Genomic DNA, 13,949 nt, shown 5'->3' with positions numbered 1-13,949 from the left:
TGCAGACAACCTGTGTCGATACACTCATGCTGCTATGAAAGGAAGGTCTTTGATAGCAGCTTAATTCTATGCAAAGTCAGTACAGTGTCGCTAGGAGGGAATCTTGCAGGTGGTGACATTTCTAAGTGTCTCTTGTCATCTGCTTTTGATAGGTGATGGAAATCAGGGATATGAAAAGTGCTGTCAAAGGAGGCTTGGTCGGTTGCTGCAAAGCATCTTAAAAATGGTTAACACTGCTGCCATTGTTTCCTAGTTGTGGGAAAATGAAATCTTAAGGTGGTTGAAGGGATAACATTACGCAGGTGTCTTTTTTTTTCCTGGATGATGTTGACTGACTTGTGGTGTTGTAGCTGTGCTCCTCCAAGCCCATGTGCACGTGTCCTTTCACAGACCAACCATGAGATGCTTCTTCATTGTGTAAATATTTTAGTATTCTCCATGGAGTAGAAAGGTAAAAAGGAGTTATTTATTGAAGTGTTCAAAATAATGAGCATGGCAGAAAGTAATAAAAATTAAATGAAAACAAAATACTCTGGATGCTAGAAATATTAAAATAAAAACAAATTGCTGGGGAAGCTCAGAAGGTCTGGCAGCATCTGTTCAAGCAGAAACAGCATGTTTTTGAGTCTGATCACTCATCAGGACTTAGCTGAAGTCATGTTGGATTCAAAACATTAATATGTTTCTCGCAGCATAGATGCTGCTAGATGTGCTGAGTTTCTCCAGCTTTTTCTGGGGATAAAGCCTTTCACCACTGGGAGCAATTTCCCTTTTTAAAATCTAAAAGGGACCATAGGAAAAGTAAGTGCGGGCATTCTGAAGAATGTAGCCTGAAAGAGTAGTGGAGACAGATCAGGTGGGACTTTTGAAAAGGAATTGCACAAATTGTTGAGGGGAAGAACTTTTTTTTGGCAATAAGTAAAAGTGGGGCCTCGACTACTTTTCCCATCTTCCAGAAGAAATGGTTTTAATTGAAAGATGACAGTTTTGGGGGTGGCACAGTGGCTCAGTGGTTAGTACAGCACCAGGGTCCCCGGTTCAATTCCAGCCTTGGGCGACTTTGTGGAGTTTGCACATCCTCCCCATGTTTGTGTGGGTTTCCTCCCACAGTCAAAGATGTGCAGGTCAGCTGACTTGACCATGCTTCATGGGCGGCACGGTGGCACATTGGTTAGCACAGCTGCCTCACAGTGCCAGAGATCCAGGTTCAATTCCCGCCTCGGGCAACTGTCTGTATGGAGTTTGCACATTCTCCCTGTGTCTGCGTGGGTTTCCTCCCAGTGCTCCGGTTTCCTCCCGGTGCTCCAGTTTCCTCCCACAGTCTAAAAATGTGCAGGTTAGGTGAATGGGGTAAATGTAGAGGAATGGGTCTGGGTGGGTTGCTCTTCGAAGGGTCGGTGTGGACTTGTTGGGCCGAAGGGCCTGTTTCCATGTTGTAGGGAGTCTAGAATCTAATCAAAACTTCATTTTGACACTAGAATTGGATTTGCCTGGATTATGTTCAGAAATATTTGCATGAGATATGTTGGTTGAAGGCAAGGCAAATTCAGTTATTGATAACTATCATCCTGACAGAAATGGGACTTGTCTTGATGGGCACATTTCTGATGAGCAATGGTGGGGCAAAGGTCTGTTGGAACTACATAGTGCCACTCTTGATTGTCATTGTGGGTGTCCTTACACCAAGGACTCCAGTGTGTTGCTGGAAAAGCATAGCATGTCAGGCAGCATCCAAGGAGCAGCAGAATCAACATTTTGGGCGTAAGCCCTTCGTCAAGAATAATTCCTGATGACGGGTTTATGCCCAAACTGTTGTTTCTCCTGCTCCTCGGATGCTGCCTGACCTGTGCTTTTCCAGCAGCAAACTCTCAACTCTGATCTCCAGCATCTGCAGTCCTCACTTTCTCCGAGTTGGTCTAAGGGGAAATCAATGACTACAGTAGTTGAAGAAGGCAGCAAGCTATCATCTTCTCCAGAGCAATTAGGGATGGCAATAAATGGCTGGCTGGCAGTGCCATGAACAAAAAAACACTTGGATGTTGTTTTAATCTGCATAGAATCTTGTTCTTAGAGCTATAAACTACCACTTTCCAATACTTTCCAGTGTGATGTGAGCACCTAACAGCTGAAGAAAGTTGTTTTTTTTTTTTACAGCATTATATTATCCTTCCAGTATTTTGAATGAACACTTGTAAAGTGCCTTTATTATTGTGTAGAATAGCTTTGGCCAAGTAGATAATAGCAATATCCCACAAAATGAGGGATGAGAATTGCCAACTTTGGTGTTGCTCATGGAAGATTATGATGGAAAAGCCCAGAGTATTCCTTATTCTTCTTGGGGGTCAAAAATCTTTTTGAACCCAGAATCTCAAGATTCCAGGTGAGGATGCAGCTGCGTCGTTCTGATATTTTATTGCATCTTCAATTCTTTTCCTTACTGTGGGTAATACACTGAAATTATTGGTAACATCTTTTTTGTAACAGGTGCATTTTTTGCTTTCTAGGCAGGTACTTTCTCGGTTGCAAGTGAAGATGTGCTGAAAAACAGAGCTATCAAAAAAGCAAAACGCAGAAATGTTCTCACTGAAGTAAGTCACTTAATTACTTTTTAAATATTAAAGTGCATTATGTGAGGCTTTTCACTTCCAGACAAAATATAATTGAAGCATTCTCCCAGCTTGGCTTTCCTGCTGTTCAGGATTTGGAGCTATTGAGCCAGTCCCCATCTCTATGGATCAGGCACACTATAACAGCAAGTTAAAATTCATTTCCAAAATATATCAATGTGAGCAGGATATTCCCAAATGTAAATATCCTTGAGTTCTGTCATAGAGATGTACAGCATGGAAACAGACCCTTCAATCCAACCCGTCCATGCCGACCAGATATGCCATCCCAATCCCAGCCATGTTGACTATCCCGAATCAGTCCTTTCCTTTCCAGATACATGTACATCCTGTCGCTCAGGATTCCCTCCAACAACTTGCACACCACTGAAGTCAGGCTCACTGGGCTATAGTTCCCTGGCTTGTCTTTACTGCACTTCTTAAACAGTGGCACCATGTTTGCCAACTTCTAGCCTTCCACCTGTGACTATCAATGATACAAATATCTCAGCAAGAGGCCCAGCAATCCCTTCTCTAGCTTCCCACAGAGCTCTCAGGTATACCTGATCAGGTCCTGGGGATTTATCCACTTTTAACCGTTTCAAGACATCCAGCACTTCCTCCCCTGTAATCTGGACATTTTGCAAGATGTCACCATCTATTTCCCTACAGTCTATATCTTCCATATCCTTTTCCACAGTAAATACTGATGCAAAATATTCATTTAGTATCTCACCCATTTTCTGTGGCTCCACACAAAGGCTGCCTTGCTGATATTTGAGAGACGCTATTCTCTCCCTAGTTACCTTTTTGTCCTTTAATATATTTGTAAAGACCTTTTGGATTCTCCTTAATTCTATTTGCCAAAGCTATCTCATGTCCCCGTTTTGCCCTCCTGATTTCCCTCTTAAGTATACTCCTACTTTCTTTAAACTCTTCTAAGGATCCACTCGATCTATCCTGTCTATACATGACATATGCTTCCTTCTTTTTCTTAACCAAACCCTCAATTGTTTTCGTCATCCAGCATTCCCTATACCTACCAGCCTTACCTTTCACTCTGACAGGAATATACTTTTCTCTGGATTCTTGTTATCTCATTTCTGAAGGCTTCCCATTTTCCAGCCTTCCCTTTACCTGCGAACATCTGCTTCCTATCAGTTTTTGAAAGTTCTTGCCTAATACTGTCAAAATTGGCCTTTCTCCCATTTAGAACTTCAGCTTTTAGATCTGGTCTATCCTTTTCCATCACTATTTTAAAATGAATAGAATTACGGTCTCTGGCCCCAGAATGCTCCCCCACTGACACCTCCGTCACCTGCCCTGCCTTATTTCCCAAGAGTAGGTCAAGTTTTGCACCTTCTCTAGCAGATATATCCACGTACTGAATCAGAAGATTGTCTTGTACATACAAATTCCTCTCCATCTAAACCTTTTACACTATATGGCAGTCCCAGTCGACGTTTGGAAAGTTAAAATTCCCTACAATAACTACCCTATTATTCTTACAGATAGCTGAGATCTCCTTACAAGTTTGTTTCTCAATTTCCCTCTCTGACTATTAGGGGGTCTTTCATACAATCCCAATAAGATGATCGTCCCTTTCTTATTTCTCAGTTCCACCCAAGTAACTTCCCTGGATGTATTTCCGGGAATACCCTCCCTCAGCACAGCTATAATGCTATGCCTTATCAAAAATGCCACTCCCCCTCCTCTCTTGCCTCCCTTTCTATCCTTCCTGTAGCATTTGTATCCTGGAACATTAAGCTGCCAGTTCCTGAGCCCATCCCTGAGCCACATTTCCGTAATTGCTATGATATCCCAGTCCCATGTTCCTAACCATGCCCTGAGTTCATCTACCTTCCCTGTTAGGCCCCTTGCATTGAAATAAATGCAGTTTAATTTATCAGTCCTACCTTGTCCCTGCCTGCCCTGACTGTTTGACTCACTTCTGTTCTCAGCTGTACCTGTCTCAGATCGATCTCTTTCCTCACTATATCTCCCTGGGTCCCAGCACCCCCCCCCCCCCCTTTTACTAGTTTAAATCCTCCCAAGCAGTTCTCGCAAATCTCCCTGCCAGTATATTAGTCCCCTTCCAATTTAGGTGCAATCTGTCCTTCTTGTACTGGTCACTTCTACCCCAAAAGAGACTCCAATGATTCAAAAATGTGAATCCTTCTCCCATACACCAGCTCTTCAGCCATGCATTCATCTGATCTATCCTCCTATTCCTGCCTTCACCTAGCTTGTAGCACTGGGAGTAATCCAAACATTTACTACCCTTGAGGACCTCCTTTTTAAATTTCTGTCTAACTCTCTGTAATCTCCCCTCAGAGTCTCAACCTTTTTTTCCCTTCCAATGTGGACAATGACCTCCTGCTAGCACTCCCTCCCTCCCCCCCCCCCCCCCCACCGTGCAATGAGAAGATTCTGCACCCTCTCTGTGACATCCCTGATCCTGGCACCAGAGAAACAACACACCATTCTACTTTTTCTCTGCTGGTCACAGAAATGTCTGTCAGTACCTCTAACTGTAGAATCCCCTAACACAACTGATCTCTTGGAAGCCGAAGTACCCCTCGTTGCATTAGAGACCGTCTCAACACCAGAAACTTGACTCTTCGGGCTCCATTCCCGTCCATTCGGAATCCATCAACCCCTACATTTTCCAAAACAGCATACCTGTTTGAAATGGGTATATCCGCAAAAGACTCCTGCACTAGCTGCCTACTACACTTGCCCTTCCTGGAGTTAATCCATCTACGTGACTGTATCTGAGACTCTTTTCCTCCCCCCCCCCCCCCCCCCCCCTTATAACTGTCATCCATCACATACTATTGCTGTTGCAAATTCCTCATCGCTTCTATCTGTCTCTCCAACCGATTCACTCGATCTGATCAGATTCGCATCCAACAGCATTTATGGCACATGTAATCCGCAGTAACCCTTAAGATCTCTTTTAAACTCTCTCACATCTGTCAAGAAGTACATATCACTGCAAAGGCCATTTTTGCTCCTTCACAATCCTACAGACCCAGAAAATAACACCTTCTTATTCCTCTACAAATACTACCCCAGGTTAAATTAGTAACTATGGCTTATATTTTAAGTTTAATCAAGAGACTTATCTCCAAAAACACACAATCAAGAAAGAATCCACTATGCTGACTACTGCAGCCTTTCTCTTGGACAGACTTAAAACAACAATTAACTGATCTGATTCTGTGCTGTGAACTTCGCCCAACAGTTGTCAATTTAATAACATCATAGTTCCAGTGATGAGATGTTTTCACTTTTTGTAACATGGATTTTCTCCCTAGACAATCAATTTATTATCCAAAGTTGTAATGGAGAATCTGCAATGAAGTACTCCTTCTATCCATACCTTCCAAAAGCCAATGAAAATTGTCGTTTTTGTCTATTGGTACTTTCAAATACTGAAGTACCATTATTTTTATCTTTGCTTCACATTTATATCTGTATTGTTGTCTGCTCATTTTCCTGGTAATGAATCCTTTTAGCCAGTAGTTAGTATGGTTAAGGTATGTTGCCAACTTGCTTTTTATAAGCTTGATGTGTGAAAATGAGAACTTCCTCCATTTTTGAGTCCTGGAGAGAACTAAAGCCGAACTAGGGTAGAGTTTTCATAACAGACACTTATTTTGAGACATGTATTTTCCATTGGATGATTATCAAAAACATAATTTTAGAAAGGGCAAGAATGGTTGTTATATTTTCAAGTATTAAAGCTCAAGTTAGTTTATGAAACTACAATGAAGATTTTCTATTGATTTAACTTGAGGCTTATATTTTTGTTACACGTCCTACTTTGATTGTAATTCTATGTAGTTTGGGAATTTTTTTTAAATTGGCTTGCTTCTCTTCTCTGGTTTGATTTAGTGTAAGATTTTTGTTGAGGACTTTATTTTTTGTTCATATATCTGTTGCCCTTTGAAACATTGGCTTTATTTTGGCATTGTATGTTGATGGAATCAAATTAAGTGTAGAAGGAACCCAACAGGTAGCTTTTGTGTTTCTGTGCTGGCAGGCCCCTGTTGTTCACTTCTGCACCAGAACCTGTCTGCGACAAAATAATCAAGCCATTAGTCCTGATTTGCAACGGGGACAGTTAGTGGTAAAAGGGATGTTTGACTGAATGCCACTGACAGATTTGGCCATGCACACATGCGCACACCCTAGCTGACAAGTCAACATTGTAGGGACCCTGTGTAACATGGCAAAATCCAAAAAAGATCAACTTGCTAGAGGAATGTTGGCAAAGATCACATGATTCTTTGTGACAATCTCCAAAGCATGTAAAGATAATCTGTTGTCTTTCTTAGCTGTTCTGCATTGCAGTTCAAGGGATTGCCATGTAGAATGCCCTGGACTGTCTTGTCTTTGTCTTTCAGTTATTGCTAACCTGGGTGTCTGAGCAAATAACATGGGGGAATTGTAGCAGTGCAACAAAGATTCCTTGCAGCCTTGTATTGCAGATGTGGGTGGCTATATCGTGCACATTGGGAGCAAACCTGGGAATCTTAAGGTGATTTGAAAATGTGGATTCCTGCCGCCCCTTCCCTTTTTTTTTTGAGATTTGTCTCCATGTGCATTATGCAGTGTTATTCCCAGAAAAAATAGATTTTAATTCAGCAGGCATGTTCTGTGTAGTTGAGGGAAAAAGAGCAAGCAGCAGTGAGGACATTATCAAAACAAAGTATCTAAGTATCAAAGAGTGAGAAAATAGTAATGTTGGAAGGTCAAAGGTCTATCAAATTAATATGAAGTATTAGTTTTGGAGGGTCTATTTGCCAGCCATGAAAATTTATCTAGTATTCCTTTTATCAACCACTGGCCATTCAAAGTTTGTTCACAGCAATATGCAGTATAATTTAGATTTATAAATGAGAGTTCTAAAGCAAGCATATTAAACTTTGAGAAAGTAATGTAGTCTCATTTAAATTTTTAAGAATTATTTAGACTTTAAAATATTACATTAAGCTGTTAACACTATGGGAAAAAAATGTAGGTGCCTCAAGGGAAAGTTGTTAATACGTCTTTGATCCATCCTCTGTAATTATCCCAGGAGATTTGTATAGGTTTTTTAAAAAAAAAAGTACGATGCTTTCCCATGAAACTTGGGGTGTTTTATGATATTCAAAGAAATTAAATTCCAATTTGTTGTGAACCTATCTCTTGTTGCACTTGCCCTTTCAAAAATTAATGATTTTGTGTACTGGTTTGAATCTTGATATTAGCATTCTTGTGCTTAAAGCAGTACAGGCTATTCCTTATGAAAAACTACTGCATTCTATCTTGGTCCATTCTGAATTGATTTAACCTTGGAATAACTAACATTTGAAGCTTCTTTAAATACCTGTGGAACATGTGAAGTAGCTGCTACTTTAATAAGATTATGCAGTCCTTGGCTTTTTCTTTTCAGGGAGGTTATAAATGACAGACTCCGAAAAGTCTGGAGGTAAAGGGTTATAGGGCCTTGTTAATAGCTAACATTCTGCCTCAGGCAGAAGGCTTTCCAGTTTTAAATAAAACACTTGTACAATGACAGGGTAGTGGCCAGTTCTCTCCGCTCAGCTTTACTCTGGTTTGGTTTAAGTAGGTAGTGTAAAGAAAGGCAGCTGGACAAACAGAAGCAGGTCTCTCTCTCTCTCTCTCTCTCTCTCTCTCTCTCTCTCTCTCTCTCTCTCTCTCTCTCTCTCTCTCTCTCTCTGCTATCCTGTTAGAGCTTGTGTTTGATTTTACCTTTTTGTGCCAAGGGGTGTTTATGGGGATTGTTGCAAGTATTTGGAACAGCATCATTAAGTTGGGATAGCCTGGGTTTTTGGATAGGATAAGTTATTCGGTTTTCTGTTGTTTGTGTTTCATTCAGTAATCTTTGTAAATAAATTCTGCTTTTAAAACTAAAGTCATAGTGTTAAGTGGAGAGGAATTTGTGTGTACAAGAAAACTTTCTGATTCAGTATGTGGATGTACCTACTGCAGAAGGTACAAAACCTACACTTGGGAAATAAGGCAAGGCAGGTGACTGAGGTGTCAGTGGGGGAGCACTTTGGGTCCAGTGACCATAATTCTATTAGTTTTAAAATGATGGAAAAGAGTTTTGAGAAAGTTTGTAGCTCAGGTTGGAGTTCTCTATGTAAGTTTGCTCGCTGAGCTGGAAGGTTTGTTCTCAGATGCTTTGTCACCGTACTAGGCAACATAATCAGTGAGCCTCCGGTGAAGCACTGGAACTATGGCATGTTTTTTTCTGTTGAGGTTTCCTTGGATTGATGATGACATTTCCTGTGGTGATGTCATTTCCTGCTCTTTTTCTCAGGAGGTGGTAAATGGGATCCAAATCCATGCATTCGTTGATAAAGTTCCAGTTGGAATGCCATGCTTGTAGGAATTCTCATGCATGTCGCTGTTTGGTGTGCCCTAGGATGGATGTGTTGCCCCAATCAAAGTGGTGTTCTTCCTCATCTGTATGTAAGGATACTGGTGAGAGTGGGTCATGTCTTTTTGTGGCTAGTTGATGTGCATGTATCCTGGGAGCTAGTTTTCTGCCTGTTTGTCCAATTTAGTGTGTTGTTACAGTTCTTGCAAGGTATTTTGTAAATGACATTTAGTTTTGTTTTTCACCACAGGAAGTGATGTCACCAACCCAAAGTAACCTAACCACGTAAATGAAAAATGGGCCATACCACCAGTGCTTCACTGGAGGCTCACTGATGTTGCCTAGTATGGTGATGAACCGTCTGAAAACAAACTTTCCACTTCAGCGAGCAAGCTTACATCCAGTGATGGCAAATGATAGACCATATCTAAAAGTTGAAGTTCTAAATTGGAGGAAGGCTAATTTTGACAGTATTAGGCAAGTACTTTCAAAAGCTGATTGGGCGCAGATGTTCACGAGTAAAGGGATGGCTGGAAATTGGAAAGCCTTCAGAAATGAGATAACGAGAGTCTAGAGGGCAGTATATTGCCATTAGGGTGAAAGGAAAGGCTGGTAGATATAGGGCATGCTGAATGACGAGAGAAATTGACATTTTAGTTAAGGAAAAGAAGAAAGCATATGTCACATATAGACAAGAGAGATCGAGTGAATCCTTAGAGTATAAAGGCTGTAAGTCTATTTTAGAGGGAAGATTCTCGATTACCCTATCTACTTTGGAAGATAGGGCTGACGAGAATCCAAAGGGTTTTTGTAAATACATTAAGGACAAAAAGGTAACTGAGGGGCCCTGTTCTCTTTCTCAAGATCAGCAAAGCAGCCTATGTGTGGAGCCGCAGGAAGTGGGGAGATCCTAAATGAGTATTTTGCATTAGTGCAAACTGTGGAGAAGGACATGGCAGATATAGAATGTTTGTTTGAAATAGATGGTGACATCTTTTTAAAAAAAAATGTCCATATTACAGACGAGATGCTGCTGGATTCTTGAAACGTATAAACATGGATAAATCTCCAGGACCTGATCAGGTATACACTAGCACTCTGTGCGAAGCTAGAGAAGTGATTGCTGGGCCCCTTGCTGCGATAATTGTCATCAGTAGTCACCGGTAAGGTGCCGGAAGACTGGAGGATGGCTAACATGGTACCACTGTTTAAGAAAGGTGATAAGGAAAAGCCAGGGAACTGTAGATCACTCGGCTTGACATCAGGGGTGGTCAAGTTGTTGGAGGGAATCCTGAGGGGCAGGGTGTACATCTATTTGGAAAGGCAAAGACTGATAGTCAACATGGCTTTGTGTGTGGGAAATCATATCTCACAAACTTGAATGAAATTTTTTGAGGAAGTAACAAAGAAGATTGAAGGCAGAGCGGTAGATGTGATTGATATGGACTTCAGTAAGGCATTTGACAAGGTTCCTCATGGGAGATTGGTGAGCAAGGTTAGATCTCATGGAATACAGGGACAACTAGCCATTTGGATAGAACTGGCTCCAAGGTAGAAGACAAGAGGGTGGTGGTGGAAATGTTGCCAGGGTTGGAGGAGTGGTTGAATAGTCTGGGGCTGTTTTCCCTGGAGCGTCGGAGGCTGAGGAGTGACCTGGGAGGTTTATAAAATCATGAGGGGTATGGATAAGGTAAATAGACAAGGTCTTTTCCCTGGGGTGGATGAGTCCAGATCTAGAGGGTATAGGTTTAGGATGAAAGGGGAAAGAAATAAAAGGTCCTAAGGGGTGACTTTTTCATGCAGAGAGTTGTGTGAATGAAATTGGCTGCCTGAGGAAGTGGTGGACGCTAGTACAATTGCAACATTTAAAAGGCACCTGGATGGCTATATGAATAGGAAGGGATTAGAGGGATATGGGCAAATGGGACTCTATTAGGTTAGGATATTTGGTTGGAATGGACAAGTTGGACCGACAGGTCTGTTTCCTTGCTGTATGACTCTTTCTTTCTTTTAAGTTGTTTGACCAGCTGATTCTCTCCTGGAATACCCAATTTACACCTGCTGAAGACAACTAGCAATGTTTGGGTCTGGGCTACCTTCTTCAAATGTTTTGAGGGGTCTGGCCTGGTGCATAATAAACCTTTCTGGAATGGGAGGAACTTGAACTTGTTTACTTCCATTGAAATTTGAGTACCAAAAAATATACATCCACAGAGTGCCCATGTGTATAACCTTTCAAAGTATGTACATTAAACTATAATCTAGTATAATTCTGTTTACCTCTTTTGAGCACTTTTTTCCACCATTTTGTTCCTTTTAGTTCTTATGCAATAACATGACACTAGAGATCTGCCAGTATTGAAAGATTACAGTTTATAGTTTTCTAAGAATGAATGAATTTTGCAGCAGAGTGAGCAATCCCAAATTCATTTGTAAGCATGTGTTTATCAGCAAGCCCTAACTTTGCACTTTGATTTAAATTGTATTCATTGCTGTTTTTCATGTCGTTACTTGGCTTAGACTCGTGACTCTTAAATTATCATATAGTTAGATCACGCTTTTTCTTTCTCAGTTTCTATGTCTGATGTCAATTTTTATCTAAGTCAGTCAGTTGTGCTTAGATTTTGGGTGGCAAGCTCAGTTGCTGGATGGCTTATTTGCAGTGCAGTGTAATGCCAACAGCACGTGTTCAGTTCCCACACTGGCTGAGGTTACTGTAAAGGTCCAGCTTTCTCAACCTCGCCTGAGGCATGGTGACCCTCTGGTTAAACCCCACCAGTTGTCTCCTATCCAATGAGAGCAGCCCTGTGGCCCTCTGGGACTATGACAACTCTGTCTTGCTTATAATTACAGCATCAAGGTCAATTTCACTTTGATTTCTTGGATTCTTCAATGTCATGAATTTACATCTGCTTTATAAATTTTTCAATGAAACTTTAAAAGCACGACAAAAATAGTCTTTCCTCCAACACCAGAAACATTGCATTCCTCCAAAGAGGAATGGGATTGTCTGTAGAAATTCCCCATACAATTTAAAATTGTAGTTGCCTCATTCAAGTAATACCATTGTGAGATTTGGTGTTGATTTGTCCACCCCAGTCCAACAGTGGGGTGATGATTGAAAGTAAGCATTGGTTTATCTTCTTTACAATGAAAGGAATTTCAACACTATCTTCACATTTTCGGTTCCCTGTTATATCAGTGTCAGCTGAGTCTTATTATAATCCAACTGCAGCAAGGTTGTGCTCAATCTTTTTTTTTCAGCCTGCAGTTGTTAGGTTGCCTGCTTTTATGGCTATTCTTCAAACCAGACAATCCATCTTTTGATTAGCAGACTGATGCTGGAATCTAGAAACTCTTTTTCTGGCCCTCTAGTTATACCTCTTTGGTGTCTCCTCGGGGTTTGAATAGCTTTAAGGTCCTGTTAAGTTGGGATGAGGATTCTGAAGGCCCTAATTTGAAGCAGAGCAAGAGAGATGTCCTGGCCAATATTCATCACTCAAGTTCGTAAATTGCTTGTTAACAAAGGAACGATGCTGGCACTTCCTGCATATACAAGAAACTTTCTGAATTGCTAATTCATCTCTTGTAACATTGCCTGAGACTTGGAAGCTCCATTGCCACTTTTGTACCCTTTTAAAAGCTTGAAGTTGTCAGTGTTATTGCCATCTGCTGCATTCTGTCTTCTGCCATGCCAGTGGTTGAGTGTTGCTGTTGTCACATGGTCCTGAAAATACCAATGTACCTTTTTTTTATTAGGAACATTTTTAGAATAATTGAAATAATGCAGCATTTCTAAAACCTGAATGAGTATAAGATTACTTCAAAATGCAAATGGTGATTTGTGATTTTTGTTTAATGAAGGCATTAAGAAATAATCTGTTTCAATTTGCAGCTAAAATTTAAAACTTAAATTCTGTTAAATGATTCATTATCTATTTAATTTCTGTAGTGGATATTTGAATCCAATTTTATGGCGATGTTTATGCCATTATTGGTGAATAGTTCAAAAGCTTAGTTAATGTATTACGTGATTTTGTTTTATCGGTGCTTTAAGATTACGTTTCACAGTTGTATTCCTAATTCTGTGAAAGCTGACAATTAATAATCTTTAATAAATACTACATTAGTTGATCTCCTGTGACACTGGATGTCTCTAGTTTAATAATATGAGCATGCCTCCACTCTCTCAAGTGTCTGATTTTTCTCTAGTTTGTCTAATTCTTTGCCTGTGGTCCTGGCTTCTATCCCCACTTGTTTTAACTTCCTTTCTTCTGTAGACTGGCCTACGTGCTACTTTTCAGTCAACATTTGGGTTGGAGATTCTCAGCATTTTTACAGATTAAGGAATTCTTCTGAAATGCATCCTTGTTCTTGTCACATTTTTCCTTTATCATTATCCATTTCCTTTCTTCCCACCCCATTCAATCATTACCCTATTCTTTCCCTGTTCGAAGATGAATAATTTGAGTATTCTTTGAGCGAGCCAACAAGGTGTATAAAGGGGAGCCTGTACTTGTTGTGCTGTTGGTTTTCCAAAAAGCCTTGGGTAGAATGGAACGACCAGAAGTTGCTACACAATGTGCATTTGTGGTGTAGATTGTATAATCTTGGCATTTAGTAAAAGATTGGTCATCTTAGAGAAAACATTGAATAGAGGCAAATGGATCTTTTTTTGAAGAGATGGAAAGCTGATGACTGTTCCTGTGCATATGGTTGGTTAGATGGTGGGTCGCTTCCAAACCTTGCCGTGTGATCTAGGACATACATTCCATGTAGCCAATCTGCCCTGACATGCATTAATTTTACAGACTATTTATCATAAACAGGGGACTAGAAAGTAAAAATGATCGCTTCCTACTCGCTAGTCACACCTATGCTGATGTCACATTTTGATCTCCATGTGTCCTGGTCCTTCTGGCTGCTTCCTAGTTCCTTCTTTCACG

General features: G+C 40.7%; 1 protein-coding gene across 3 annotated transcripts in view; it reads left to right on the top strand.

The window, feature by feature from the left end:
* The window catches only part of nup50 (nucleoporin 50), a 70,906-nt gene that overhangs the window by 19,585 nt on the left and 37,372 nt on the right, over positions 1-13,949 (top strand). For all 3 annotated transcript variants that reach the window (XM_072552347.1, XM_072552346.1, XM_072552345.1), the window contains exon 3: positions 2,505-2,588. In XM_072552347.1, coding sequence (XP_072408448.1) covers positions 2,505-2,588 — 84 coding nt within the window. The remainder of the gene's footprint in view (positions 1-2,504; positions 2,589-13,949) is intronic.

Source organism: Chiloscyllium punctatum, chromosome 32 (assembly GCF_047496795.1).
Source record: "Chiloscyllium punctatum isolate Juve2018m chromosome 32, sChiPun1.3, whole genome shotgun sequence".
NCBI lineage: Eukaryota > Metazoa > Chordata > Chondrichthyes > Orectolobiformes > Hemiscylliidae > Chiloscyllium > Chiloscyllium punctatum.
Note: the sequence above shows the minus strand (reverse complement) of the source record. Positions and strands in the feature narration are given on the sequence as shown.